Raw genomic sequence first — 27982 nt, 5'->3', positions numbered from 1 at the left:
CTCCGCTCATAACATTGCCACAGGCTTTCTATGAATTTTTGCATAATTTTTCGTGTGCGCGTTGCCCTTTCCCTACTGACGCTGCTGTCAGCCTCCGCTAGCGCTGTGAGCGTCGCGTCCGTGTGCAAGCCGTGTGCGCGTCGTGGGAAACATCTGTCCTCGGCGCCGCAGTGTTGTGTTTCGGTTGCGCTGGTTACAAACGGCGGCCCAAGAAGATCGTCGCTTGGTCGGTTGGTGCGACGGTCGCTGCGTCGTCCGGCTGCTGCGGGCATGATGCGTGCGGCCGCCGGGTTTGCGTGGAGTGCGGCCGACGCCGAGACGTCGCTTCAGTGCCCCGGCGGTGGCCGTCGCAGCGGCGGCAGCTCGGGAGGCAGCAGCGGCGCTTCGAGCCAGCAGCAGCAACGCGACGCGGACCAGCGGGCGAAGGCAATGCTTCGCGAGGCCGTGGACGCCGTGGTGGAGAGCTTCGCCCGGGGCCCCCAGGGCTGCAGTCGAGGTGGGCCAACGCGATCACGCCGTCGCCGCCCCTGACCCACTCGCCATAAAGGGGTCGTTCGTCTCGGCCGCACAGGGTCGTCGGCCGCCGACGCGACGACGGAGACCGGTTATTCGGGCTGCACGTGCGTCGCCGCCGCTGCCGCCGATCGGCCCATTTCGGCCGCCAGGCCAGCCTCGCGACGAGCGCTGCTACTTGGCGAAACTCGGCCGCTCTCGCTCGGGTCCCGCGAGCGCTTTCGAAGCGTTTGTTGTTCGCGGAAGCCACCTGGCGAACTGCCGCACGGAACTTTTTAGGAGGCGCAACAGGTGGACACGCTCATGGTCCGATCGCCGACTGCGGCCAGGTTCTAGCTCCGCAAGCTTAACTGCCCGAGTTTATTTAATGGGAGAGAGAGAGAGAACGGTGTTTCACGAAACTGGCAACGTCAGCCTAGTTAAGATGCCTGGCTTGCTACGCCGGATGAATGCGGTGACGAGGACGCGTGCTTATATAGCCCTCAATCCTGTAACGCCGGAAAACTTCCGTGTGGAACCTAGCTAGCTGTCTTTTATGCATCTGGGTTTGGAAACTCGGGGCCCCTCCGATCCGCTGCTACTTCGGCTGCTTTAGGTTTGGCTTTATGTTCGCCACCTTTCCACCAGTGCACGTACCAGGGACATCCGCGGGACGTGCCTTCTCGTCTGCCTTCTCGTTCGGTCTCGTCTGTTTTCGCTGGTTCTATTCAGGCCTTACAAAAAGAAGAAACAAACGCTTCCTTCATGTTCGATCTAAATAAAACGGTGCGCCCGGCATTGTAGTTCATATTTCTGAGCGTTCTTTTAGAATTTTTCGTAAAATTTAGTTTTAAATTCCAATTTTCGGTATGGCAGCAGTAGGCTTATTTTATTGTTGATCTGCGTTTTAATCTACATTCTTGATTCTAGAAGTACAGAAAGTGTTGGAAAGTATACTCAAAAGCGAAAAACATGTTTGCGTCAAAGATGTTTTGTGCGTAAAACCATTTCAAGCCTCAAAGGGCCCATGAGACAAAGTACAACTTAGTCAAAGTTGAAGGAACTAGCTTTCGTAGCTTACTCGGCTTCAGTACAGTCATGGAAGACACTTTTTAAGCAAAAGAGTACACGAGATAGTGAGAAACTTTCAAACTTTGCACTACAGCAATGTAATATGGGAAGCAGTGCCGTAATTGGGCCAGCAATAAAACTACAGTTATGGGTGTGTTAACGGCACGTTAGCGTTCAAGTGATACAATCAAATAGAACTAGAGGTCCCGCTAGAATCGCTAAGTCATGTTTCTTAGCGGCGGCTTTGGTCAGTGGCCGTTTATCGCACAAACAAGGTTCCGTGATATCGTAGTGGTGGCCACGGCTTTATATGTTTTTCTTAATATCCCCGTTATTTGTTTCGAGGTTGCAATAAAATTGGTATCACTGTTATCGGTGCAAAGCAGACTTTATAATGAACCAAACAGTGGAGAATCCAAGACAGCCAAGGTAACCAAAAAAGGGGCAAGGCAGATAGAAACGAAAAAATGGAAGCTAAAATGTCGTTAGAGATGTGCAGGGCTTTGAAATTAGACATCGGAAAGGAAAATTTCTACGATAATTCAGAAGGCGGTGCTTTGCTTTTTGAGGCTAGAGCAGGTTGCTTGGGAACTGAGAGCTTTGTGGGGAACTACACACAAAATGATGGGGTATGCGTGGTCTGTGGAAATGAAATGGAAACTATGTGGCACATAGTGTTAGAATGCGAGGGTATCCATCCAAATCTAGAGGGAAATATTCGGCTTCCAGAAGCTCTAAGATTTAAGGTTAGCACGGAGGGAGTTAACTTCAAGGCTGTCGAGGGGACGAAAAGAAGATTAGAATGCTGGTGGACGAAAAGCAGAGAGGGGAATACTGCCTAGGACAGTTACCACCTGTAACAGGAAAAAAAAAGTATATTCTGCCTAATAAGCTTTTTGTGCCTGGCCTAAGGGCAGCGTTAGTATTAAAGGGATGGACAACCAATTTTTGTCATGTATATGTTCTTTAGCTCATATGAAAGCCAGCGTTTTATATAGCCCAGTAACCACAAGCAATTTGTAAACAAATTGGCGGAAATAATTTTAATTTGGCAGCAAACTTCCCGAAATCGGAAGGGTGGCGGTTCGTAGTGTCGAAACTCGATACTACAGTATGCGTCTCGGTCAAGTGACCAGGAAACCTAGCTCCTACTGTAACTGCTAAAACGTTTAGTCACTTATTGAAAACCTTTTAGTACAAGTGTTTCTATAAGTTTCAATTGTATTTGTATTTTTAAACATTATTTTGAAAATTTTTAAGACACGCCGCTGGGTTGCTCTGTGTGGCTAACTGAGCCTCCATGCCCAGAATCAACGGCAGCGTTCAGTAAACAGACCCATTGAGAGCTTTGACGATTCTGCCTGACTCGGGCGTTTGTTGTGCCAAATTATTCGATTTCAGTTTCCAAATACGCCAACTGCAGCTAAAAAAAAGGACGCGCCCGGGGAGAATCAAACTTTCGACCTCTGCATTGTGAAGCATGCGTGAAGCCAAATTCTACCTATCATGCATCCCAACAGATGGCGCCTTCGTGCAAAATAGACTGGTTAATTAAAAAAAAAAACTCATAAAGGAATAAGAAAGCCTGCAATTCACACTTTTTTTAGCCCGGAACAAGTTTTTAAATATCGCTTTTCATTTCGCACACAGACAAAAGTATGTTGCCGCGCTACTGTATGTCATGGTTGTCAGCATTATTTTTGGGGAGGACACATACGACTCGTAGATCTAAAAAATTTCGATTTAAAAAGTTCGAGGGCATTATCAGCAAAACCGCTTCTCAATAAGCTGCTTTAAGGGATGCCCTTTCATTTGGGATAGAGAATATATACTCGACAAAAATTGGTTGTCTGTCCCTTTAAACGAACAGTCTAAAACATTTTTTTTTGTAAGATGACGCATCATCACCTCACTACAAAGGGGATACCACTATCAGTCATCATCATCACCAAACTTTAATTTTGTTTTTAATGCCACTTTAATTAACCCCCTTAATTAATGTCACTTGCGCCGCTCTGCCCCCTAAACGAAACCACTGTATTGCATTACACATTAAAGGGGCTTACTGAAGCAGGCCTAGGGTCTGTTACCGTTCGACACATTTCAGCGTTGCTGGACAGTAATAAACTGAATCATGTATGGCACAGGTGCAAAGGCGCCAAGAATGCCGCGTGATATTTTGCTGCCGTATTTAGCAAAGAGTGATGGCTGAGGGCCGCTACAAGCATGACTGTGTGCAATCTTACCTGAATGCCTATAGCCACAGCATTGTTATTTTCTGAAATATAAGAGGCGTTTTTATGCATGCTATGTTGGCAGAATCCTGAAAATACGTTTCTCCCCAAGCCCTTAAAAGTAATTTGTGTTAGCATTATAAATATAGCATTGTTGGTTTCAAAAAAGCCGGTTAGCGAATTGAAGGGCAGTGCTTTATGTGCACTGTGTTAAAAGTCACCTAGAACGTACCGTTCTTTTCGAAATTTACTGTGCTTTTGCACACTGTCAACAACGAGCTTAAATACTCTACCCAAAACACTTTTATGTAAATATACTTGGTTGAGGGATTGCTTGAAAAAATGAGCTCCGGAAGTGCAGAGCAGGGTTTTATGTGGCCTGGGCCGAAAGCAACCTAAAGAAGCTGGTTGTTATGCATAACTGATGCTTATTAAAATTATATGAAGGCATGAGTATAGCCATTGCTAGGAGTGCTATACACAATTTCGCGCATGTAGCATTACTAAAAAATTATTTCACTTGATTTTACTATCATATAAAGAACACGGATCAGATAGTTGCAATGTGGATCTGTCTTCCACCTTTTGATCCACATCTATAGATGTAAGGACGCACAATTTACAGGTTGTGAGTTCAGATTTTATTAAGTGCAAAATATTTCATTATTCCTAAAGGGTTGTCTGGCACTATTATTTTGCAAAATATAGTAGCCAACAGTTTTTTTTTGAACTTCAAAAATTTTGACGTTCTGGATATTCTTGGCTGTCCCAAAAAACTGCCAGTTGTCCCATTGGAGTAATGACTCACGGATTTTTTGGACTGCTCTTTTATTCGGACTATTTTTCATTCCCCTCCAGGTCCGCAAAATCCGTCAGCTACTGTATTAGGCATACCGCTTCCCCCTTGCCTTCCTTACCATTGTTAAGTGTTCACATTATATTGATATTAAGAGAAAATCTCAACAGTCGAAGAAAGTTCGTTTTAACAAATTTCTTTTGGATAGGCGGATGCTGTTTGAGCTCAAAACTTCAAGGCAATCGAATGACAGAAAAATTGCTAAAGTTTTTAATTACTGGCTGTAGGGCACATGTTTGTTAGGAAAATAGAGACTAGCAATAACCTCGCTTAAAATTTAATAGCCGTCAGCGTGTTTTTGTCCACTATGCATGAAGGCCTGCACTAATGAAAAGTACGCGTCCCGTTTCAAAAAATTCTAGAACACCGAAGCAGTCCTTACGATGTTGCCAATGTGAAAACGTTAGTTTCGTATTGCAGTCCTTATTTCCAGTGCTATTTGGCTACTTGAAGGTGCTTTATAGCGCCGGATGAGATGATTGTAATTTTTGTGTGATACAGGAATAAAGAAACTGAAGTCGAGAGAAAATCCGCCGTGATCATAAGCAAGAATTGAACCCACGACCTCTGTATAACGTGTGCGGTGCGCTACCAACTGTGCTATCCCGGCAGCAGATTTCCCTTGACTTCGGGGCGGGTTATATTCTACGGAGATTCAGAGACCGGTCAACTAGCACCGCCCCTCGACAACCACGGGAGATGCGTAGTCTTTCGTTATCCCAGTGGCTCGCCACGTGAAACGTGGTCAAATGTCGGGTCAGAAAGAGTCTCTTTTGAGTCAGAAAAAAAAAGTGGTGCAAAAATTCCTGCCGGGTGGGATCCGAACCCACGACCTCCAGAATACCGGTCTGGTGCGATGACCACTACGCTACCGGCGGGGCTGTTTCCCCACCACTTTCTCGGGTATTTATGTATTCACGGGTATTTATGTATTTATTTTTCCCGCTACCGGCGGGGAAACAGCCCCGCCGGTAGCGTAGTGGTCATCGCACCAGACCGGTATTCTGGAGGTCGTGGGTTCGGATCCCACCCGGCGGGCATTTTTGCACCACTTTCTTTCTGACTCAAAAAATTCTTCATCTGTTTCTATGACCTACCGCATTACCCCCTTTGCTTTCTGAGGTTTTCTTGACTGCCAACCCTTATTCTGTCTATATATCTATATATATATATATATAATATACCTTAAAGGAGTACTGACACGAAATTTTTATGTTACGTTTTTTTTCGCTGCTATGCGTGCCTACCAGCCTACTTATCATAGAATGACAGATTAGATGGTCGAGCGCAGCGTAAACATTCATTTACGGCGTTTTTTATTCGTGCTAGTTTCGGTTTCGACAAAAAAACGCCGAGCGGCCGCCATGACAGCATGTATCACATGGCGTCACCATTCTTGCCGTATCGCTGCCTCTCTGGAAGCGCGTGCGAGCGCACGCGCGCGCCCAGACCGGCCGAGGTCTATGCCGTCCCCACAGGCCCGGGCAGCATGACGTCAGTCCCAAAACCATGACGTGTACACACGCCCGAGCAGCGCGCGCCAACCACAGCCAGCGCGTCGGCTTCGTCACGGGAGCCCCGACGTCGGCAGTTTGGGGCACGTAGCAGATGATGTCACGTCGGCCCGCTCTGGGCTTTCTCGTGCGGGCGAAGATTAAAATGGATTTTAAATATGTTTCGCTGAACGGTTGCTGTTGAAACTTGCTGGGAGATATCTCCTGATAAAAAGGAAGCGTTTTACATAGTTATCTCAGCTTTGAAATTTCGTGTCAGTACTCCTTTAACACATACATGCATACATACATACATATGTGCCAGTATTTTGTGTGCAGCCATGTTTTACGGCTCCCTTTGAATTGCATGGTTCAGCGCCCATCGCCGCGTACACTGCTCTGGTGACATTTGTAGAACAAGTGTCACAGGGAAGGCAGCACACTCATTCTATGCACGGTACTGACGTAACGCCTACGGCGGCACGTGTGCAGTGGTATCCATGTGTCCCCTTATTATTATCACCATCATTTTCCCTCCGTGCGACCTGTTCCTCTCACTCAGTTACTTGGCCAATCGCTCTTGCCATTATTCCTGCATATACACCGCCAGTGGGAACCTGCCTTGCTGCTCCCTTAAGTGCTTCCTGTTTAATTAACACGCTCGAATTTCCCCTTTAGTACTGAATACATGTTTCCGACGCCGCTCTTTTCGAAGTCAAATGCCGCAACCCCTTTGCTAGGCTCATTTCAAGTTGGGTGGAATCGCCGAGCTGTGTTGGTACCGGCGGTTCAGTGTTCGTCTCGCGATTTGGAGGACCCTCGTTTGAATCCTTTGCAGCACAAAATATTCCCCCCCCCCCCTCTTATTTTTCCGTTCAATTAGTAAATTTGTTTGTAGGTGGTCCCCCTGGGGAGTGTGGCATCATTTTGAGTATTAGTTGGTCCCTTTTTTCAAAGTTTCATATTAATATATGCGGAAAAAAAAATCTGGCATTAATTTCTAAGCGATCTGCACTTCAGCGAGCAGATCGTCATGTGCCACGTAAGCGCGTTCCGCTTGTCCTTGGCATGGCTTGCCAACAGGCTCCAAAGTTTCCTGTGGGTGCAAAAAAAAAAGCAATATTTGTGTAAAAGATTATTGAAAGTCATTTTATCAATAGAAAACAGGAAGTATTCAAAAGCTTCATGCATGACGAACATGAAAGAAGTGTTACCCCCTTTTTTGGGGATTTGGCTTCGGGACCAAAAAGAAGCCATGTGGGCCTTGGCTCCAAAAAGGAGCCAAGCGAAGTAGGCAAGGAACACTGCTAGCTGCCATGGTAATGCCCGTGGCAGCACGAGATTACAGTGACGGATTTTTCTCTAGTATATATTGGTACAGCAGTCAACCGTTTTTTCGGACTCCAAAAATTCGGACTTGAGAGATATTCCGCACATTCCTGAGGGACCGCCAGTTGTCCCTTAGGAGTAATTGCTCACGGACTTTTCGTACTGCTCTTTTATCCAGACCATTTTTCGTTCCCCTCCAGGTCCGAAAAATCGGTCGGGTACTGCATGAAACTATGCATTTTTATACTTTGAACAGTCTGGTGTTTTGTGAGCCGTGGACACCATATTTTCGACCAGCCTAGTTATCTAATGCTTTTGCGTTAAAAGTGATACTGCACTTGCAAAAAAGTTACGAACCTGCCTTTGGTTTGATACGTTGGCTATGAAATGCATTAGAGCCTCACATCATGTTTCTTAGCAGGGGGTTGGTGGGAGGCTCCTTCTCAAGGTTAACAGTTATATTAAAGGCAATAGTGTTTCTTGGGCTACAGAAGCCCAAAAATTTTGTTCTGCCTATCTGTCTGTCTGTCTGTCCCGCGATTCAGCCATCCGGGCAGAAGATAAGACAATTCCGAAACGAGAGTTCATATAGGCGAAACCTTTCTAAGCACAAAATCTGGTCCCACACTTTACGCTTGTCAACATTGTTCAGCAAAAACAGAACCGGCATATTTGAGGCAATACATCAACACATAAGGGGTATTTACAGTGTTGTTTTAATGAAAAATACATCGCTGCTGGAATTTTGCGGTAGAAAATAAAAAAATGCGTTCAAAGCAATGTTCGGATTCAAAAATCCAAGAAACACTCGCGCGCGAGCCTACACCTCATGGCAGCATTTCAAGAAGTCCAACTGTAATGGAAGGTTCTGTTAGATGGCTCGCGGGCAGTGGAACTGGGTAAATTGAATTGAGCGAACCTCCTTCGTATTTTTTGTGGGGAGGAGGGAGATGGGAAGAGAAGAGAGTGAGAGGTGGGCGGTGGGAGCTGAGCATGAGAAGTGGGTGAGGAGAGGCATTTATGTGGCAGGGGCACCAAAAGACTGTCATCTTTCAACAGCATTTGCAGCACTGCGAGCAGATATGCGGCCATTTTTTTTGTTCTGGAGCTGAACCAAAAAATTGTGCACCCCTCCATCTAACGACAAGAACAGCTGAACGCGAAGCTTTCTTGTGATGGATTCTTCGGTTGTCATCTGAGTTTGGACCGAGTTTCGACGATGTGGAAATGGAGGAATTGGATAGACGCCGGCGTCATAACACAAGGGACTCAGGTTCGATTCTGGCCACTGCAAGCCTTTTTTTTTTTCTTTTGCTTCAGCCATGATCATTCATCATCAGAGAAAGTTGGCTTTCCTGCAGGGTGTTTTCTCGTTACAGATGTCACGCCATCAGTGAGAACACGAAAGCTTCGCTTTAAAAGTGAACTTTTAACACGAAAGAATGGAAGGAGTGCGACGAAACTCATTTTTATTCCCACACCATGATTGAAACGCTGGAGTGGCAGAGGCTTCAGATCTTGCAATGTAGAGATCGTGATGTTTCATTGAGGTTCTCAGGCTGGTTCGGCTCACAGTGCCACGGCTTCGTGCATACAACGGATGTTAAAGGGCCCATGAAGACAAAATGCGAGTTTAGTTCATTCAGAAGCACGCCCCGTTAGAATAACATTGACACCACTTTTAGCATAAACTTGACTCAAATTAGCTGTATTTCTCGCGCAGAACTTATGGCATATGGGCCACTTATGATTGGCTGAAGCCCAAGAAATCCAACGCAAATTAAACATAAATTATAAACTTGCTGAACAAGCAGTTTACGCTTTGACAACCATTGCATTGACAAGAAGCTTGGCGCTGTCTCCTGTTGCACGACGAGGTGCCCCATTATGCAAGCCAGTGTCCACCCCCCAACCAATCTCTGGCTTGTCTTGGCTTCGTTGCGTCTTTCAGTGAACGTGGTCGAAGCCCTGCAGGAGTTCTGGCAGATGAAGCGTCCCGGCGAGCCCGTCACGTACGAGTTGGTCCCGGCCTGCAGCCCCCCCTACGTCTGCTACGTCACGCTCCCTGGTGGCAGCTGCTTTGGAAGCTTTCAGGTGAAGCAAACGACGACTGCCCTTCTGCTCAGGAGGCATAAACTGAAGCAAGGAATGGGAACCTGGGGGGGTTTAATGCAGAAAGAATGGTTAGTGTAACTGTTGGCTTGTTTGAAACAGCTGTGGTGGGCATGAGACCGTTTCGGGAATGCTCCGCAGCAACACTCTTTCCACTACCGCTAATGTGAGGACCATTGGCTTTGGGATACAAAAGATTATAGTAATGGTGTGCCGAGATGCGCTTGTGTTTGTATGCAAGTGATAGCCTAGTTTCATTGGTGGTGCTTTTTTGGGGGGGTGAAGCCCCTTAGGGGCTGGCGCTGTTGGCGTCTCCTGTCGTTGTCATTGTCATCATCGTGTCATGTACTCAGGGTACTAAAAAACCGGGAAACTCATTTACACCTCGAGCTAGCACGTAACGCATACTAAAAGAACGCACTGGGACACCCAATTACGCCTCGCGCTGGAGTGTTTCGTAACGCGTACTAAAAAAACACTGGGACACTCGTTTATGCCTCACGCTAAAGAGCTTTGGGCTTCAAAGACAAGATGCTTTCACAGCAAAGCTTTATACCTCAACCCCCCCAACGGTTTCAACTCTGCTGGCAAAAATGCCAAGGCGCTAAGAATACGCTCGTACACTGCATGCTTTGCTCCTCCTCAGGTTTCACGTTAGTGGAGATGGCCCGGGATTTTTTTTGTGTGTGTGTGTATACACTGTAAGTGGCAAATTGATGGCAGTGACGATGACGTGGGTATGGACAAACTTTTTCTTAAGGTGGGGTCATACAGGGCACAAAAATAAAACACCACGGCTCAATAGCAATAGGGAAGCAATAGCAATTACCGGAAAAAAAATAGTGTTTTCTTTTTTATAAGCCCCAGGCTTTGTTAGTGTACCGATGTTGCTAATGTGCAGTTGTCTGCATCGGCAGTGTGTAGTATACTCAGTGACAACTTAAGAACGGCACCGGAAGTTGCCGCTGTGCCTTATCACCGTAGCCGGATGTTTCTCCGCGCGGCGCAAGTAGGGCGCTACTGGGAATATTTTGAACGTGGCGTGAGCCGTTCCCATGATTTTTTGGACTTAATATGCTTATAAACGACTCCACTGACGACAAACAAACTGCATGAGACAAGGCAGACGATATGACGCATTCATAGCAAACCCCTTTCAAAACGCGCGTGCACTGACGTCACGGGTCTGGCGCTTTGGCGGAGTGATACACTACATGAGGTGGTGCCGTTCTTGAGTTGTAACCGAGTATAGAGTATTGAATGACCACGGGCGGTAGCTTGACGCTAAACATGGCGCGTCTCATCACTACTCGCTGCTGGAAGTGCAAGAAGCATTTTCTGAAACAGTCCAAACAAATACATCGCAGCGTAGCAGGTGCCGTGCGAGTTAAACTTCATGGAGGAACTCACCGGATGACCAGTGGTAGGATATTATCTTCATCGTACGAAATATGAAGTTCCGTAGCAGCTCGGGTGATTCGTTTGAGCATCAGCATGCAAAGTGGGCCGTGTGTACACTTTCAAGCAGAGTTGCTCAATACACACCAGTCGCGAAACTCCGTATAGGGCCTGTGTATCAAAAGCCATTCCACGGTTCGCCCTTGCCCCCCCCCCCCCTGTGCTGGAGCAAACAACAGGGGCAAGAATGGGGCACGTTGACTGTCCTGCCATCTGTCGACGGGAAGTTGAAGTGGAACTCAAGTGCTTACGGCTGCTACCGTAATTCATTAAAAGGACAACATGGAAAGATGCGTAAACATTACGTAAGGTATGACTGTTAATTTTAAAAGCAAGCCCTTGTTTATTAAGTTGTGCTATTAAGTAAACGGTTAGCTAAGTCCAGCTTTTGTTCCCTAGGGGCTGCGCCACGCGGATTTTAAAGGGGACTTTTGCAACTGGTGTGTATTAGAGAACTCTGCTTTGAGCAGCACTCGCTAGGAGTGCAGAGCAGCGCAGCTTAAAGGAACCCTGCAACACTTTTTGTGCAGTGCAAGTAAACCTGTGTGACGTTCAGATTACGCTGCCAGGAATACCTGGGCCAAATATTACACATGCACGTGAAGCGGTATGCGCACCAATTGCTGCGAAAGATGCGGAAAAACCAACCGCGCTGTCTTCAATTCTCCTCATTATGCACCCCTCGCATAGCCTAAACGACGTCATTGAGGCCATGGCTGTCCTATTGGCTGTGGCTGGTCAACTTCGCGGCTTATTTCTCGCATTTCCTGTGACGACCCGCCATCGTCGACGCTGTGTACCAACCTCTTATATGCCTGAACCTGTACGCATAGTTTTGGTGTTCCTTTTGTGTTTTGAGTGAGCGCGGAGTTCGAGTGACGGACTCAATACTCCCCCTTCAACGAAACCATGCAACAACGAACGTTTATTGCTTCAAAAACGTCCTACCAGCCTGAGCGCGCGCTTGCAAGCCGGCAGCCATGCCTGCTTTTTTTGTGGCACCAAACCCGAAATAGGCCCCTCAACGTTGCCGAAAGAAGAAGGTAACTCACTGGCATGTGATATATCAAAGGCTACCCAACAGAACGCCGCAAGCTGTGCCCCTCTCTGGGAGAGAGTGCGCAGCTTTCGTCGCGTTGTCCACACTCGAGTTGAGACGGAACATTTATGCGCGATTTCTTATCGTGCGTAGTTCCGGTGATAGTGAACGGATTTTCCTAGTTCTAGTGGGAGCATATTGCTGGGACAGTAGCCTTTACCCCAAACTACATTCCTAGTGGTCACTGGTGAGTGTTGCGGGGTCCCTTTAATGCAATGAAACTCGAGTTCGCACCTGAAAGAGCAATGCGACATGCGTCTCTGACCTCGCAGCGCGCGTGCGTTTGACCTCTGCAGAACTGTCCGACCAAGGCAGAAGCTCGACGGAGTGCGGCCAAGATAGCCCTGGTCAACTCGGTCTTCAACGAACATCCCAGCCGCCGAATTTCGGACGACTTTGTGGCCCAGGCTGTGCATGATGCACGTGCATCCTTTGGGGTGAGTGCGCGTTTCAGCCTGCAGCCCCTGAGATGCTCTTCAAAGTGGTTCCGTTTTTATCAGAAATCAGTTGTTCGCTACTGGTTGAGGCAAATACAAAACAGAACAAACATATTTGCACATTCGTTCAATAAAGAAAGCCTAAAACTTCCTTTATTTGTGTTTATTGATTTCAGCGCCTCTCTTTATGACATTTTGTGGTGGTGGCATTACTGGGGTTACATTCAGCCTGCGGGGTGCAAAAGGCATTGTAGCGCTTGGCAGCTAATTTAACTAGGTGTGTGCGAATGCGGTAATATTTGAATGTGAATTGAATAGTACTTTCGCAAGTACCTAGTTTGATCTGCAAATTGAATATTTACTATAGGATTTTTCGAAAGGTTGAGTACATTCTCTGAATGTGCCCAGCTCTGCAGAAGCGAGAGATCGGAGTGCAAGCTATCGCGCTGATGCTGTACTTACTGCTCATTTTTTGTTCACTCAGCAAGTCTGATCCAAGTCACACTTTTGACAAGTTGGCCTTGTAGAGGGCGAGAAATTTTATCACACAGCACCGAGTAATTTGCGCTTGCGTCGATGAGATCGTCGTCAACTCTGGCCGCAATTTTGAATTGTATGACCAGATGTTTACATAATCAGTGCAGCTTCCGGTAAAGCAATCAGCCGCTGCTGCTGATTTTGTTGTGTTTTTGACGGCGCCTCCAATAATTTAAAAATGAAAGAGGTGCTGGCTTCTTTCGTGCAGTTGGTGCGTGCTCTTTCTTTTTGTAGTGTGTGTGTGTGTTTCATTTGCATTCTAGACCAGAGGGTACAAATTGGTGTGATAGTTCACCTTACGTGGCTACAGTGTACACTGTAGCCTGGCTTTTACTAGAGGAGCACAACTAGCCTTTACTACCCCTGCGTTGGACCTGGTGAGTGGTCATTGCAAGCCACCCATCCTTTGCTAATACTTGATGTCCCCCACGGGCTTCTGAAGGGGTGCCTCATTGGTTTCTCTGATCATGGTACTGCAGCAAGGTAGTAGTAGTAGTGCAGGCAGGCTTGTAATGAAGGAGGGATGTGACCTGATCCTCGTCGCCATTGTAATGAAGGAGTGACGTGAGCTGCACACAGCTGCACGTGTCGCATACTCATCTTTAATAGACGTTGCACAAAGACAAATATATACATACACAAGGACACTGTGTTGCAAACCCAAAATACTGAAACCGAAACTGGAACTAAGTAACTATGTACAGGATACAACAAGGCTCTTGTGCGGCAACTCTACCACGAGCCTTCCTTCTGCAACATGTCGTTTACACTCACGACATGCTTCCGGGGAAGTGCCTCATCAGTGTTTATGATTATTGTTCTCCGGTGTTTTCGCATCATACTGTTTGTGCTTGCTTCGGAGTTACGAGGCACTGTTCAGTTATGACCTGTGATTGCGGAGCAGCAACTCTGGTGCAAGTTGTTTCTCAGCACATTTGGGGCCCGCTCTTAATTCCTGAAGTGTCGCGTCACATTCTGTGGTTCGGTTAATGATGCAAGGTATTGTTCTGCAACGTGCCATTGCTAATGAGAGTCGAGAAGCGCTATCTTTGGGTCGTAAAAAGAACCTCGTGACTTTGTCATCGGAAGAGTGCTATTTGGAAGCATTTCATCTAAAACTCGTTGTCACAGCAGGCAACATGCAACAGCTGTAGTATTAAGTTGAAGACACCACGTTCCACCACAGTTTCATTGGCAAACTGTTTGAAAAAAAATGAGCATACTGCCTTGCAGAGCTTGTTCTTTGCATGGACGGGAAAGTCATCAGTATCAGCAAATGCCTCACGGCTGTATATCAAATAGGCACTAAGCAGTGAGCTGTCCCAACGCCGCTCAGCAGAGATAGCTGCAAGGGACTGGGGGAAAGAAAGGTAATCCTGGGCCATCTCCACTGACGTGAAACCTGGGGAGGGGCGAAGCGTGCAGTGTTATGAGTGTATTCTTGGCGTTCTTGCCCACGGATATGAAACCGTTTGGGAGTGGAGGTATACAGCTTTGCTGTACAAGTCTCGTGTCTTTGAACCACGAAGTGTTCTGGCGCGAGGCATTGGAAAATGAGCGTCTTGGTGGTGTTACACGTCTTTTACCACAAAGATGGAACGTTCTAGCGCGATGCGTTGGAAAATGAGTTGCCCTCATGTTTTAGTACCGTGAGTGCGTGAAACGACGACAACAGGAGATGCCGACAGCCGATCCCCTAAGGGGCTTCACCCCCGAACAAGGATTGCCAGGAAGTGCTTCCTGGGTCTGCGCTTGGTTGTCGGGAAGTACTTGGTCACCCGTGCGACTCAAGTTCGTAACGAAAAGCTGTTTCTCAATGGAGGGCAATACTGTCGCAGCACAATGAGAGGAGCTGGCTTCCAAATGCGTGAGGCAGTTTCTCTTCTTGGAAAACCTGGAAAAATCATGGCTTTAACAAAAAAAAAGTTTTGTATTTGATATTTATTTCATATTGAGCTTTTTTTTCTTATACAATTTCATAATGAATTCGAATGATACTATGTAGTACTCACACACCCCTAAATTAAGCAAATTACTGCTGAACAAACATCTGTGCGCAATCTGGCACTGATTCAGATGTGATGCATGATTTTTAGGGGAAAAAAATCACATGATGATTACTACGTACTCCCTTGTGCGAAATTTGTGTGTAGTCTTCTTGGTCACGACGTGTACCTGTGGCATCTTGGGAAGTGATCGCGTGAACAGCGAACTCGAGGCGGCGTGCACTACTCTGCCGTTATCTCACAGCGCTTCGCTGCCGCTGAGCATGCTGTTGCAAACCGTGTTTGAACCTCCAGCGCAAATATCACTTGTTTGGGATGAGCCACAAACGGCGGATGAGCGTTTGGCAAAAGTGTGAGGGGGCGGCAGTGAGACATACTGAGCCGTGGCGACGCGCTTAGAGACGACCCAGCACGTGCCACCCTCCCCCTCACACTTTTGCCAGATGCTCATCTGCCATCTTCTTTCTGCTGGGGTGCCACGTTCACTCGCTCGGTCACGCGGATGCCTTTGCCACCGCAAAACCATTGTATTGGGCACTAAAGTGCTGCACTCTAAAAAATTATGCCCACCTCCCCTCACGGGAACCCTGGTGTGATGTGACGCTGAAGGGGGTTCCGTTAGGTGTTTCCGTTGGGTCGATGAGTCAAATTGCGTGAAACGCGTAGTAAACGTGAATTGCGTTTCAATCACATCGTTGGGTTCCACGCGAGGGGATGTGGGTGTAATTTTGAGCATAATGAGAGACGTTGTTGTTGTTGTCGTTTAGACGGAAGCTTTATTACACACAAGAACGATGGCTTTATGGTCCGTGAAATGCACCGTCAGAGGTTCGTGTAGCACGGGCGCAAGCGCGCAGCGCCGCCCACCGGCGGAGTGAGAGTGCACTGCGCCACGCGCCCGCAGATGTTGGGCGAGAGTGTTCGCTATCGGAGAGAGCAGAGGGGGTGAGCGGAGGAGAGACGCAGCTGTGCGGACACGGACGACAACGACGGACGCAGGACAGGGCCACCGGCAAGAGATGCTCCTCTCAGCGTCGCATCTAAAATAAAGAATAAAGTGTCGATACCCGAGCCAAACTTAGCATAAAGATTTAAATAAAGAAGCACTTCTTTGTCATGAATCACATTTGCATACGTGAGCATTTGTTGGACCCCGTTGTTACAGGAGACGAAACTAATTAATCAATGGTTTATTCAATGATATCCTAATCAATATACAATCCCATCTGGCAGTCTGAGCTGTTAGGCAAAAACTCACAAGGAGGCTGCCGTGTTGGTTGTATGACGTCACACCAAAAGCACACTTCCTTCGGGCAAGTGGACTTGGGTCATCTTGATTTGTGCCACCACAAGATCTGACTCATTCGCGATATGAAATACCATCTGTGTACACGTTCACCAAGCATTATCTGGCCTATTTTGTTGCAACCTCTTTTCCCGGGGAAATTTGCGAAGTTTTTCTTGTCACAACTCTTATCTTCCGGTTTCCGGATTTGACTCATTTTGAAAAAAAAAAGCTCCTCATCTGGTCTACTCACCTCACATGAGTTGAACCAATCAATGGGTTAAAAAATTTAATCGCGAACAATGCAAGAATTGGTAGGTAAATTGATCGATCGTCCACCCCTAGTGTCTTTCCCTTGTGTAAGTACTACCTTTCGCACCGCCACCGGGATGTAGAGGCCTTGAGGGGCGCTGACGGAGGAGTGGGCCGTGTCCTGTGCAGGGCAGCCAGGGGGTGGAGGCGTTCCGGTTCATGCTGGAGGCCAACCGCGGGCGCACCATGCTGGAGTTCCAGGAGCTCATGAGCGTCTTCCAGCTGCTGCACTGGAACGGGTCGCTCAAGGCCATGCGTGAGCGCCAGTGCTCGCGCCAGGAGGTGCTGGCGCACTACTCGCGCCGGCCGCTCGACGACGAGCTGCGCTCACAGATGGCGCTCGACTGGGCCGCCCGCGAGCGGCAGCTCACGAGCCGCGTCGCCACTGAGGCTGCTGCCGCCCGCGCCGAGCTCGAGGCGGCCAGGCTCGCAGGCCGCGAGCTCCGTTTCCCCCTGGAGAAGCAGCGCATCCTGGCGCTGGCAGCACGCATGGTGGCGGCCGACACCAGTGGCCACTGATGAGCAACGCTTAGGGCACGGATCTTGCAGCGGCTGGTCGTGAGCGGCGCAGCGAATTCTTCGCTGCCCCGGTGTGCGTACGTGCGCGGTTGTTGAAGAGTCTGATCGGGGCCGCTCGTGATTGCCGCATCTGGTTTGCTGTAGTCATTCGCCTGGTTTTGGAGGACTTGACGCCGTGCAAGCCGCCGTTTGATGCCTCGATGCCCGTGCACGCGTACCAGCTGTTCAGCCAGGTCCTGACCAGCGCTGTCCGTGGTGGTGGAAACTGCAGACGGCTGGTCTTGGCGTCCTGCTCGGCAGTGGTGCGTTCGCTGCAGTGTGTGCGAGCGTGTGTAAGCTGGCGGAAAGTCGATCTCGTGATTGATCTGTTGTGCCATGCACAGTCAAGGATCTGTCGTTGCAGTCTCGGGAGTCTTGTGGTGTGACTGTGATGGTGGTTCTCCAGAGGACAAGTATACGGTATGGGGGGAACTTATGGCACTGGGGCGAGGTGCCTTTTGAAAGAAGTCGACGAAGACAACGCGTTGTGTGGAACTCCGCCCACTGCCGCTCCATTTGCGTGTACTGTGTGGCTGAGTGCTCGGTGCTGTTAAAGTGCCTTTCTGTCGTCACAAGACATGAAGGTGTCGTAGCGGAACTGGTGTGAATCTGGAGGTGGGGCTCTCAGCCGACAGTATTTAGTTTTGTCTGCACGTGCCACAACTTTCTTAGCAGCTGCTAGAGGTAGGCAGAGTTGAAGAAGCATTTGCTGATTGTACAAATTTTTTACCTAACAGTTGTGAGATACAAGTGGTTGCGGCATTTGACGAGTGGCTGGCGTGGTGGGCGATGCTGCGTGATTCCCAGTGCTGTGAGAGACGGTGGGAATTTTCACCTAGCGTCTGCGTAGGAGCACAAGTTTGGATGTGGCTGTGCCCAGTTAAGTCTGTGATGTGGAGAGCAGCACGAGTGTCGGGGTTGGGGCGGGCAGACCGCACCGTGACACTTGTTCGCAGAGTGTCGGCACTCGTTAGTAGAGCGTCGCTAATAGAGAGAAGAGTGGCCTGGTCAGACAACTAGATTGTTTAGCCTCTCCGTGGAGTGCTTGTGATGACGCCAGCGGTCAGCTACCTTGTCCGGGGACTGGACAGAGTGGACCAGGCTGCAGTACTGCCCGCCTTTGCTCGGTTTTTATGTATACTTTTGTAGGGCATATTTATTTTATGCTTTTTACGGCTATGATGCTTTTGGGATTGTCCGTGGTTTCGAGCACTTGTATACACAGGGCGTCCAAAATGCTGCAAAGCCAGCCATTTGAAATGTGGGATTCTATGAAAAAGAGTTGAGAGTGCGGCTTCTCAGTGGCTGGGGTCCTGTAGGCTGCTGGTATAGTTCTTCACTGAGGGTATGCTCCTCAGTGAGGCTGAGAAATTACGCCTTTTTTTTTCCCACCACTAGTTTTCTTCGATCAGTGAGAGCATTTTGGTTGTAGAGATGGCTTGCTTTGAAATGGCACACCCAAAATTGGAATATTGCCACTAGCCACAACCAATGAAGTGGAAGGGAGAGGAGCTTTGCGAGCATCTTATTTTGGGTCCTTCAGTTGCAACCACGGAGCGGGAATATATATAGGAGGCAAAGCGGCCCGTTCCGATGGGCCAGCGACCACGAAATGTCACATTGAAGACAAGCGTGGACTACAAAGCTTTGTAGCTGCGATGACTGAACAAACTTTATTGAGGAATAATAACGAAGACGGGGGTAGTGGCACCTGGCAGACAAAATGATGACCACCACAACTGATTCTGGGGCTGCACCGTTTAACGCCAATCGCAGCGGCCGCAACAGTCGCCGCAACAGTCGCCGCTAGCCTAAAAGGCCAACTGCAACAAAATTTTCGGCCTCTTAAATGCATCGTTTTCTGGTAGCATTACTTTCAAATGGTTTACATGCAAAATGTGGAGGCCCAAATATGCATCGCTGCATCGCACACAAAGGTCAAAAATGCCCTTTTTCAAACGGGAAGTGGAAAAAAAAGGGTGGCTATTATGGCCGGCTGGAAGTGACATATCAGTCAGGAATCGAGTAAGCGCAGCCGGCAGATTCTCCCATGGCTACCTGTGAGAAGAATGCGCGTTTTCGATGTGTTTTGGGTCGTCTGTTTCTTTAAAAACTTGAAACGTGGGCGAAGAGGGGGTGGGAAGTTCGTGCGGCCATTATTGCTTTGCTGCGAGCGGCTGACGTGCCTATAGTTGTCCAGCAAAAGGCAAACGCAGGCATGGTGAGGGGTTGTGGCGAAGCTGGGAGCTAGGAAATGAATACACTAAAGACAGTGCTGAGCGCTAGATGGGCAGCGGCACAGGGCATAATGGCTCTGTTGATTGAACCATCGGGCATTTTTGAGATGAGAAAATACAAAACTACCGTGGGAAAAAAGCACCGAAACATGCCAGCTAGAGAGTGAGAATTGGGTTTCAGGGCATGTTATCGAAGTTGAAATCCAGAATTTTACTACTTTGGTTTGCACTGGCAGTTTTGTTCCTGTTAGCAGGGTGCCCGCACCAAATTTTCGGATAATGATGCCCGCCTGTACAAAAAGCCGTCAGCAATGAAAGCACTGCAGTGTCCTCGCTGGCATTGTGAAACAGCGACCTTACCCGAGACTCAATGTTCCAACCTTGTTATTACCCATTCTGCTAAATGCGGCCCCGCTTTTTTATCTTCCTTTTTCTGATCGGTGAGCGAAATGTTACCAACAGCGGCTAACTATTATTTATTTTTTGACAAAGTCATAAGAACTGAATCTATTCCGTGCAGTGCACTGCGCGGAACCCCGGGCGGCTCCCAGCCGGCCGGCCGTGACAACGGTGACAACAGCGTGTCGCCTCGCGTTGGCCGTGCTCACACTATGCGCGCTCTCGAGGAACCAACCGGCCACGAGTGAGCAGTGTGCCGCACAGCGAGCTGTCGTACTCGTTTGTGCCCGGCTGACCGCAACAACAGTGAATCATCTCGCGTCGGCCGTTCTCTCTTCGTCGGCTGTTCTCTCTTTTTGCGCACTCGTAGAGCCAGCCGGCCGCCAGCTTGCAGTGCGCCGCACAGCTGCCGCACTCGTGTGCGCGCGCGCCCGATGCACCGACCAGCCACGCCAAGAGTGCCTCATTTCGTGTAGGCCACACTCGCGTCTCGTGTGCTCATTGAGGCGACCGAGTGCCTACTGCTACCGTCGCAACCACGAAATTGGCCGTTGTGCAACTGCCGTACTCGTTCGCCGACAGCGTATCGACTGGCGGCCGGCCCCGGCACTCTTCGAGCTTGCTCTTTTTGTTTCGGCAATCCAGAGCTTTTGCAGCTTCTTGCATAACGGAAACGCGTGAAAGCAATTATTCATGGAAGATGCACGAATTACGGTGCTCACTCGCGCGAGGCTGCTGTAAAAGCGCCACTGAGGACAGACTGCAGGACGAAAGATGTTCCTGAGTGGAACGTCGCATCCGGAAGTTTGCCACAATGGCGACCAGTTGTGGCGACGCTCCGCTAGGTGCTGCGTCGGCTGAAGTGGCATGTTTTCAAATGGTTCTAAAGAAAGTACTGTGCGCATGTGGAGTTTAAAATTAGGTCGCAAGAGATTTTAGTGGTGTACACCGCACGTCACTGCAGAATTTGGGGCTGGTAAATTTTCATTGCAATTGGCCTTTGTGCTAAGCCAAGCAACCTAGCCGCCCTAGGAAGCACCGTTTCTCCTTCTATCTGGGGCGGTATTCTCGAGTTTTGTCCCTTTTGCGTCCCTTTCAAAAGTGTCCCTTTTGGCGAGCCCTGATAGGCTAAAAGCAAACAACCGGAAGTGACGTAACGCAAGCGCAACAAACTTACTGCCAACGCCCACTGCTTAACCGGAAGTACGTCACGATGAAAGGGACGTTTTCAAAAGGGACAGTTACGAGAATACCGCCCCTGGTTCTTACTCCGTGGTAGCGACCCCAATGTGGTTGCAAGGGAGGCCACGCCATTTCTTCCCCTTGTTTCCCCAATGCGAGTGAAGGAGACGACAGAGTTCGACTCCAGTCTCTGCGTTTGTCTTGAAGTACACGGGGCACCTCCCACATCTGGGCAGGAATTCTCGGGTTTGTTCGTTTCATGTCCGTTTCGAAGTGCCCATTTCGAGTGAGCCCTGATTGGCGGAAAGCAGGAGACGAGGCGGGGCGTCAGTTTCTGTGCATCAGATTAGTAAGGGGCTTTTCAAATGCAAGTAGTATATCGCTGTTAAAACGGACACAAAATGGGTATTTTTGAAGTGGATGCAATTTAGAATTCTGCCCATGCTGTGTGCTTCAAGGGGCCAGCACGAAGACAAAATCCCGCTTCGTTCGCATTGAAAAAACTAGTCTCTAGGAACTCTCTAAGTTTCATTCCAGCCACGAAAACTGTTTTTCGGCCGAAAAAAAAAGAAAATAACACAAGCAGTAGTCAAGTCTTTCTCAAGATTTGCGCTACGGGGCACAATAAGAGAACAACTAGTAACATAGTGATCACTATGTTCTCTGCTTCGAGTGATACACAATCAGATGGAACTAAAAGCCCAACTACAATCACCCAGATATGTTTTCTGTAGGTGGGTTACACCGCCAGTCGCCAATCACCTGAGCAAGATTCCATGACATCATAAGGACTTTGCCAGAAAGGGATTGGGGTTCGGCACAGTCTCAGCTATTCCCGTCAATATCTCGATTACGTGTTCAAAGTTTGCTATAAAATTGGTATCATGGGTATAGGGACAATGCGGTCTTTGGAACAAACTGACCTTGTATTTTGTCTTCATGATCCCTTTTCTGTCTGAAATTCGGGAGCAGCATCTTGTTTTTTCTTCTCTTTTTATTTTTTATTTTTTGAAGAGGGGAGCCAGGATGGAGGAGGGCTTCCGAAGTATCTGCTCCAGTTTTGGCCCTGGAGTGTGTGCCGAGTGATATGTGCAGTCGAGCCTACGTGTTCAGTTGTCTGGTGTTTGTGCTGTGGTAATCTAGTCGGTGAAGAAGTGACTCGCGTGTTTGTGAATTGCTGGTCAAGTGCATGACGTGCGCACCAGAGAAAAAGAACACGGAGACAGGTACGGGAAAGTGTCGAGCTTCTTGGGATTGTTGCTGTCGGCCCCAGCTGGTTTCTCTTACCTTTTTTTTTTTACCTAGTCTGTCTATCTCCAGTCCGCGCTGGAAACTTCACTTTTGGATTCCCGTGAAACTTCAGAACTGGCCTGAAAAAACGTGGGTTTTACCTGGATTTGAGTGAGCTGTTTGTGTGTTGTTTGGTGGCGCACATAATGTGGTGGGTGAAACTCTCTTTTAAAAGAAAGCCGCTGAAAAAAGTGGCACATGAAATGATGTTTATCCTGGCATGTGCTGTGATCTTTGTACACACCAGACTTTAGACTGTACCATTCCCTTTGTACCGGTATGGACGCGCACGTTCCCAGTCGGGTCCCGGTACTATGGAAAGTGTACGAGAACACCGCAACACGCTAATTTAAAACTCTCTGCTTTAATACAGCGACTTATGCACGGCCTACTGGAGAAGGAGTATGCTGAATTGATTGGTTCAGCACCTACTTTTGGTGAGATGTGGACAGTCCGGTATTAGATAAGCAAAAGCAGTGAAAACAGAAAAAGCTCTTTGTTACGGAGTGGCTGGGGGAAATATATATACTGTTCTTTCTGAAATGCTTGCTTCTGGGGTTGCCTTGTGAGGAGTGCTTTTATCATCTTTTGTTTCTCGCAATTTTTTTTTGCGTACAGAACTCTTTCCAGTTTTCTGTATCTGGTATGCAAAGCTCAGTCGCCAAGAACCCTGAGTGTTGTATAAATCGTAATAAAGGGCCACCGTGCCAATTTTGAGAGAAAAATGCCTGGTTGTGTTTAATTCATACAGCGGTGTGAATGAATCTGCTCATAACAGGCATGAGCTCTCTCTTGTTATTGACCGGAGAGTTCGGTAACAATGCTTGGGGACAGCAGGCTGCAAGCAATTCCACGACTCACTCCAGGACTTCAAAATTCGTTGTCTCGCGTTGGCCTCGTATGTTCCTCCTTCGAATGTTGCGAGTGTTATGATGTCCTGTTACGTTAGCAATATCCCTAATGGGCACTTGATCCAACCTAGCCGTTTGCTCAAGTGGTTAGGCCTTGATAAAACTTGCTGCTGGGATAGCTGGTTCATTGTATTCACAATAACAGTTAGCACAGAACAAATTTTAGTTCGAAGCAATGTCTTTGAATGTATGCAGAGGGAGAGCAGAATGGTTTGTGACATGTAAAGTAAAAGTACAGAACCCAAGCCATCTTTAACAATAATTGTAACCCAGAGGTGAAAAATGTTACTGACGTATCAGTGATACAACCTTCGTCACACCTTTCCCCTCTGAGTCTGAATTTTCATTAGAAGTGACTTGGGTTTCTACTGTTTTTTTTTTTTTTAATTTTACAAGTCACAAAACATCCTGCTCGGCTCTCTGTACATATTCGAAGATATGGCTGCGGCATAAATTCAATTGCAATGTTGCTAGTCCCAGCTGTGTCCTCTGTGCCAGCTTTTATTACAAATATTAGGTCGTACCACACAAGTCAATGCAAGAAATGATATTGCAGTACCATGCTACGCAGTGTGACTTGTTATGCCGCGCACACAATCAGGTGGACCACTGGTCGACATCGGCGCATGAAAGCAGAGGACCCAGCCCAGTTAATGCAAGCTTTCATCGCACGCCACCTCACTTATGTCGCCCCATACATTGCACGAACCAAATCCCACATTGAGACTCTGAACCCACTCATTCGCAAAATTTTTAAAGGCCAACTGCACTCAAAATTTCGACCTCTTGAAAGCATTATTTCCGTATAGTCTGTTTAAAATAAAAGCAACATGCAAAATACAACAGCTGAAATACCCGCGTGGATGCCGCAAGCGGTCAGCAAAAATCGGCGATTTTGAAACCGAAACCGAGGAAAGCGCGGCCATTGCAGTGACGTTGCGGCCGTCCAGCGAGCGGCCGGACGATCGGCAGCTCGGAAGCAAGTCTCCGCGCAACCTCTACGCGCACACGGGGCAGCAGTTGGGTGAAGCGTGCGCAGAGGACATGGAGGAAAAAAAAGCTTTTCTTTCCTCCATGGCAGAGGAGTTCTCCAGCTGCGTGGCTGGCCAGAGGAAGAAGCCTCCGTCGACTGGAACGTCACAGGCGCGTCATGGCGGTTTACGCGATCCGCCGGCAGGTGCAGCGTGGTATGCGGCGTAGGTTTGACTGATTATCGAGGCGTTTGACGGGGCTACCACTCGTCTCCCAGCTGATGTGTTTTAATACGCATTAAAAATAAATTTGCCGAGGTTAAATTTGAATGCAGTTGGCCTTCGGATTCCTCACGAGTACAAGCTTGACAACGAAGCTCCTTCACGTAAGGCTTCCCACTGAGGAAGATCACCTCCTGACTCAAAGCTCCAGTAACACAAATTCAAGCGGGGCACCTCGTCCTTGAGTACATCAACTAGAACTGTGCGGAGCAAAAGTGGCCGAAGAATACCCCTCCTGAAGGGAGTACTGATGACGCGAAATTTTTATGCGACGTTTTTGCGGCAGAGCTGTTTTTTCCACCGTGGAGCATTACCAGAAAACTCAGCCCGCCCGATTGCACATGAGGAGCGCTCCGCGTCCTGCAAGCTTGCGCCACATGAGGAGCTCACCAAGAATACCAAGAAAAACACTGAGCGCACATGAGCGTGCGCCACATGAGGAGCTCACCAAGAATACCAAGAAAAACACCCAGCGTACATGAGCGTGCGCCTCGTGAAAACCTCACCAAGAACACCAAGAAAAAACACTGAGCGCACATGAGCGTGTGCCTCGTGAGGAGCTCACCAAGAATACAAAAAAACACTCAGCGCACATGAGCGTGCGCCTCGTGAGGAGCTCACCAAGAATACCAAGAAAAACACCCAGCGTACATGAGCGTGCGCCTCGTGAAAACCTCACCAAGAATACCAAGAAAAAACACTCAGCGTACATGGGCGTGCGCCTCGTGAGGAGCTCATCAAGAATACCAAGAAAAACACTCGGCGTACATGAGCGTGCGCCTCGTGAGGAGCTCACAAAGAATACCAAGAAAAGACACTGAGCGCACATGAGCGTGCGCCTCGTGAGGAGCTCACCAATAATACCAAGAAAAACACTGAGCGCGCATGAGCGTGCGCCTCGTGAGGAGCTCACCAAGAATACCAAGAAGAAACACTGAGCGCACATGAGCGTGCGCCTCGTGAGGAGCGCCCGGCGTCGACCAGCTCGACTTTCAGAACACTCTGCCCAGCGTTCGTGGTGCGATCTCTTGCATGCTGCTCTCATCGCCAGCTCACGTGTGTTTGTGAAGCGGGGAGCACGGACGCCAAGTTCGCGCTCCAGACGCCAAGTTGATGAAGCCGGTTGCCGCGGGTTCTAGTGCGTGCTAACACGGTCCACTTTGGGAGAGATGTGAAAGCCCGCAGACAAAATAATCCAGCACTGCCAGTCCTGGAAAATCGACGCGAGGTGCAACATATCCGGGTCTCACCGACGAAGGGAGAGGGGCTGCCAGCTCTGCTGTTTCGTCAGTCTTGCATCACTAGGGCAAGCTGCGCCAATCTTTTACTCACTGCTATGAATGCTTAACAGCCCACTAATCATAATGGTACAATTGATGGTCGATTGCATCATTAATCATTTGCAGCCTCATTTATTTGTGTTTCTGTTTTGACAAAACATATCTAGGCAGCCATCATGACAGGAGGGCACTCTTGACATCGCTGTTCTGTTCGCACTTGCCCAGACAGCATGGCGTCAGTCCCAAAACTGTAACGCAGTGCGCAAGGCAGGGCAGCGTGCGTCAACGGCAGCCAACGTCGCGGGACCACGTCATTCTGCTGGTCATCCGACGCGCGCCGGAACGATTTCCGGCGCCCTTCCGACGCGGTTGTTTAGAGAGAGGAAAAAGTGGGCTCTCACGATTGGCTCGGAGCGGAAAACGTCAGCCGGCCTACGTCACGCGGCTATATTTTGGCTATTTTTTGGTGACGTCACGTAGCCAAAGGCTCCCGCTCGTTCTCCCGCAACCGGCGGGTGAAATCCGGCGCGGTTAAGAAATCCTCCCTGTTCTGTGGTCAAGAGCGCATCGGATTGTACGATGGCTGCGTATATGCCGCCTGTGTTCGCACTTTTGTTGGAGCTGCTGGAGGAGGATCCCGTGCCTGAGCGTCGACTGAGTGACGGCGACTTTCAGCGCCGTTTCCGTGGGCCGTATTCTGCTATCCGACGCCCTTCCGACGCGCGTCGGAAGTTCGTGACGTCAAAATGACGTGCAAATAGCCAACCGCTGCTAAAGCGAAATTATAAAAATTGTTTAAATATAACAAAGCCTTTTCTGTTTTCAGATTTTCACGGGCAGTGTTGTCGCTGTTAAGGCTAGTTGAACAGGTTTACACGCATTTATGCTTTTACTTTGTTCCGTTATGAGGCGCCAGGGAGCGCTGCGCGCGGCACAGCTGTTTTTAAAGGAGGCATATTTGAACGCTCAGTACAGTTGCTGCACAAAGATTTCGTCCCACAAGGGTGTTCTCTTGGGACGGAAAGCGACGTAAACGGTACGCTGTTGCCCGGCAGTTATATATAAGAGGACTGTGACGTGAGTATGATATTTTGATCGATTTTCTAACGCCATGTCATTGTTCGGCCACTCTCGCTTGTGCAGTGAATTAAACCCGTTTTTCAAAACGTATGTGTGCGCGTTTTGCGCACGATCAGATTGCGTACTTATATTGTCACGAAGCCAAGGATGACGCAGTTGTCTTGAAGGAAAAACAGGTTTATTGTAGCGAACTTGTGCTCCCCTAACAACTCAAAAGAATACAGAGGCGGCGAAGCAGCGGTCAACAAAGTGACTTGTGCAGGCGAGTGTCGTCGAATCGAATGCCGCGGCGTCTGCTCTGCACGCTTTTATCTTTCGGCGCAAGTGTTTCTCGAACCGTCTATTGAAATACAGAACATTGTAGATCAGAGAAGATTATTCTGGGCTAGTGCCGAAACAGTCTGCTTATCTGAATGAGATAGCCCGTGCGGCATAAAAATAAAGATTGGAAGACGCGCTTCGCGGACACAGATAACAGAGCCAGGCGTGGGCGGGTGGTAAAAACAAACAATAAATAAACGAACCCATACATGGTTCGCGGTAATATCACGGCAAGCTCGTTTTAATTTTTCTTAATGAAAGCAGGGGTGCAAGTGCAACGTCAATGAAAGAGAGTACTGACCACCAATCTTTAGCGTCCCGAGGATACGTTTTCCGCCAAGCTTTAATTGTTTCATGAGCTATATTAATATGCTATTCTGCGTGACGAACTGCTCTAACAGCCTCAGCCTGCATCACGTCACATTGACCGCGCCCACAAATTTGGTGCTTAATCATGCAACTTAAGTAGTTTGCTCAGTTTTTTTCTTAAAACATCCCGAGAATCAAACCGCCTTCCCGTTAGGTATTGTTTCCATCCACGATAATCACTTGTTTCTACAAGCATAGGTACAACTGTGCAATGAGGTGCAATTTTTGTAATTGAGCACCTGCAATGTATCCTTACGTTAGCATATTTTGTAATTCCATTTCCCTATTTAATGCCTCTACACTTGAGGGTTAAATAGGTAAAGTATATCTCAATACGCTTCGTTAACTAAGATAGAGACCGAATTTTCAACCCCTTGTTTT

The 27982-nt window shown here is 48.4% G+C and overlaps 1 protein-coding gene and 1 non-coding gene across 2 annotated transcripts; both read left to right on the top strand.

Annotated features, from left to right (window-relative positions):
- Lft (Limb expression 1 family member lowfat) lies at nt 1–22555 on the top strand. The gene is made up of 4 exons (XM_077692756.1): nt 1–496; nt 9427–9569; nt 12441–12581; nt 16851–22555. The coding sequence occupies exons 1-4, from the start codon at nt 31–33 to the stop codon at nt 17238–17240; spliced, it is 1140 nt and encodes a 379-aa protein (XP_077548882.1). The 5' UTR covers nt 1–30; the 3' UTR covers nt 17241–22555.
- Nucleotides 5619–5691, top strand: Trnat-ggu (transfer RNA threonine (anticodon GGU)). The gene has a single exon. It is a non-coding gene; the product is annotated as a tRNA-Thr (tRNA).
- Nucleotides 22556–27982: the final 5427 nt, after the last annotated feature.

This window comes from Haemaphysalis longicornis, unplaced genomic scaffold, assembly GCF_048455015.1.
Source record: "Haemaphysalis longicornis isolate Haplotype H1 unplaced genomic scaffold, Haemaphysalis longicornis Haplotype H1 scaffold_12, whole genome shotgun sequence".
Taxonomy (NCBI): domain Eukaryota; kingdom Metazoa; phylum Arthropoda; class Arachnida; order Ixodida; family Ixodidae; genus Haemaphysalis; species Haemaphysalis longicornis.
Note: the sequence above shows the minus strand (reverse complement) of the source record. Positions and strands in the feature narration are given on the sequence as shown.